We start from the raw sequence: 1,681 nt of genomic DNA, 5'->3' as shown, positions 1-1,681 counted from the left end.
GCAGGTACGGGGATGCTTAGGGCAGCGCCTCAGCCCTGTGCCCTGCGTTATCCATCTATGCTGATCTTTTTATATCTATCTATCTATCTATCTCATATACATATATATCTCATATTCATATTTCAGTATTTGATATGTATAGATGTATATATCATAGAACTTTAGATGTTGGAATGGACCTTAAAGATCATCCAGTCCCAACCCCCTGCCCTGGGCAGAGACACCTCCCACCAGACAAGTTTGCTCAAGGCTTTATCCAACCTGTCCTTTCTGACATCCAGTTTGAACTGAAATGAATGCACTGTCCTTAGCCCGTGCCTCCAGTATCAGATTTTGATTATGAATACTGAATGCACATGGTTGTTAGGACTTGTCTATTAAATGTAGTATTTCTGTCGTGAATAATTAGAGTAGTTCAGCCTATATGTGGCATTCAGTGTCTTTCCCAGTGTATATTTATTTGGTTCTCCGTGTTCACAGGTGTTTCAGACCAGTGGAGATGCAGATCCACTTCTTGTCAACCTAATGTTCTGCATTTCATTTCTTGCAGCTATGCCTTGTACTTCTCTTCCAGCAGTGATGAGGAATTTGAAATGTGTAAGTGATAGCACATTGGTTTCTTTCCTAAAGGAGTACTAAAATGACAGGTTTTTGTCTAGTACTAGTCAAGTGGTTTTACACCTTACTTTTTTTTACTGCTCCTGCTGCAAATTTCTACTTGCAGAACCTTTCTATTGCCTTTCAGTCACTATAGTACCAGTCTGTCTATATGTTGTGATTTGTGTTGCCTAGTGGAATAAGCATATGGACACCTCTTTGCAGTAGGAAAACTATCTGCAGTCATTAAAATGCTTGGAGTAAACACTGATAAACCTATTCAATTCTAGCTTCAGGATCCACATGTATGATGATGATAGTGCAAGATAAATAGCATTTCTTATCTGGCTTTGTGATAGGCAAGGAGTGAATAATGAAAGAAATGCTAGAAAACTGCTGCCAGCTGCGTTGGGATTATATGTAAAGGATTCTTATGTCGGGTTTTTATAAGGGTTAGGCCAAATTTTTACTAGTTGCAAACTTTTCTCTTTAAAGTGTATAATAAAAGTAGCAGAAACTTGTTCTTAATTAATCTTCTCTTGTTTCAGTTTTAGCTAGAATGAAAACTCCCAAACATGTTCCTAAAAAGGCAGATGCAAGGTGGGTGCTCTAATGAATGATTTTTCTATGTTCATTTCTTAGTTTGCTGTGCCATATTTACTAATCAGAAGACAGAAAAACAGTCAGAAGTAATGAATCATAGGCAGATACTGGTATGGGAATGAGTGCAGTTGGAACTGTTATATGTTCAGGACAAATGTCAAACGGGATATTTGGAGGTGCATCTGCTCCTTTGCCACTCCTGTTTATGGATGTAGTGGGTAACATTTGCTGTGAGCAAAAAGAATGTTATATTGAGTGTCTTTTTTTTGGGTTGCCTTTTTTTTTTTAAGGCAAACTTGCTCCTATGTTTTCCTTTTCACTTCTGCCTTTTTTGTTCTATTATTTGCTTATTTGTTGTTTGGTTTTTTAATAGCTTGAATGACTTCATTGATGACTCAGATGATTTCTTCTTGGACTTGAAAGTGAGAAAGAGCACAACAGAGAATGGCAAGTAATTGTCCAACAGTAAATATGAAGCAGG

General features: G+C 37.5%; 1 protein-coding gene across 1 annotated transcript in view; it reads left to right on the top strand.

Moving 5' to 3' along the window:
* Positions 1-550: 550 nt before the first annotated feature.
* The window catches only part of ACRC (acidic repeat containing), a gene marked incomplete at its 5' end in the record, with an annotated part of 12,957 nt that continues 11,826 nt past the window's right edge, over positions 551-1,681 (top strand). Inside the window, 3 exons of the mRNA XM_009073129.1 lie at positions 551-597; positions 1,146-1,197; positions 1,574-1,647. Coding sequence (XP_009071377.1) covers positions 551-597; positions 1,146-1,197; positions 1,574-1,647 — 173 coding nt within the window. The remainder of the gene's footprint in view (positions 598-1,145; positions 1,198-1,573; positions 1,648-1,681) is intronic.

The sequence above is a fragment of the Acanthisitta chloris genome, unplaced genomic scaffold, assembly GCF_000695815.1.
Source record: "Acanthisitta chloris isolate BGI_N310 unplaced genomic scaffold, ASM69581v1 scaffold15694, whole genome shotgun sequence".
Lineage (NCBI taxonomy): Eukaryota > Metazoa > Chordata > Aves > Passeriformes > Acanthisittidae > Acanthisitta > Acanthisitta chloris.
This window is presented reverse-complemented; position numbering and strand designations above follow the sequence as displayed.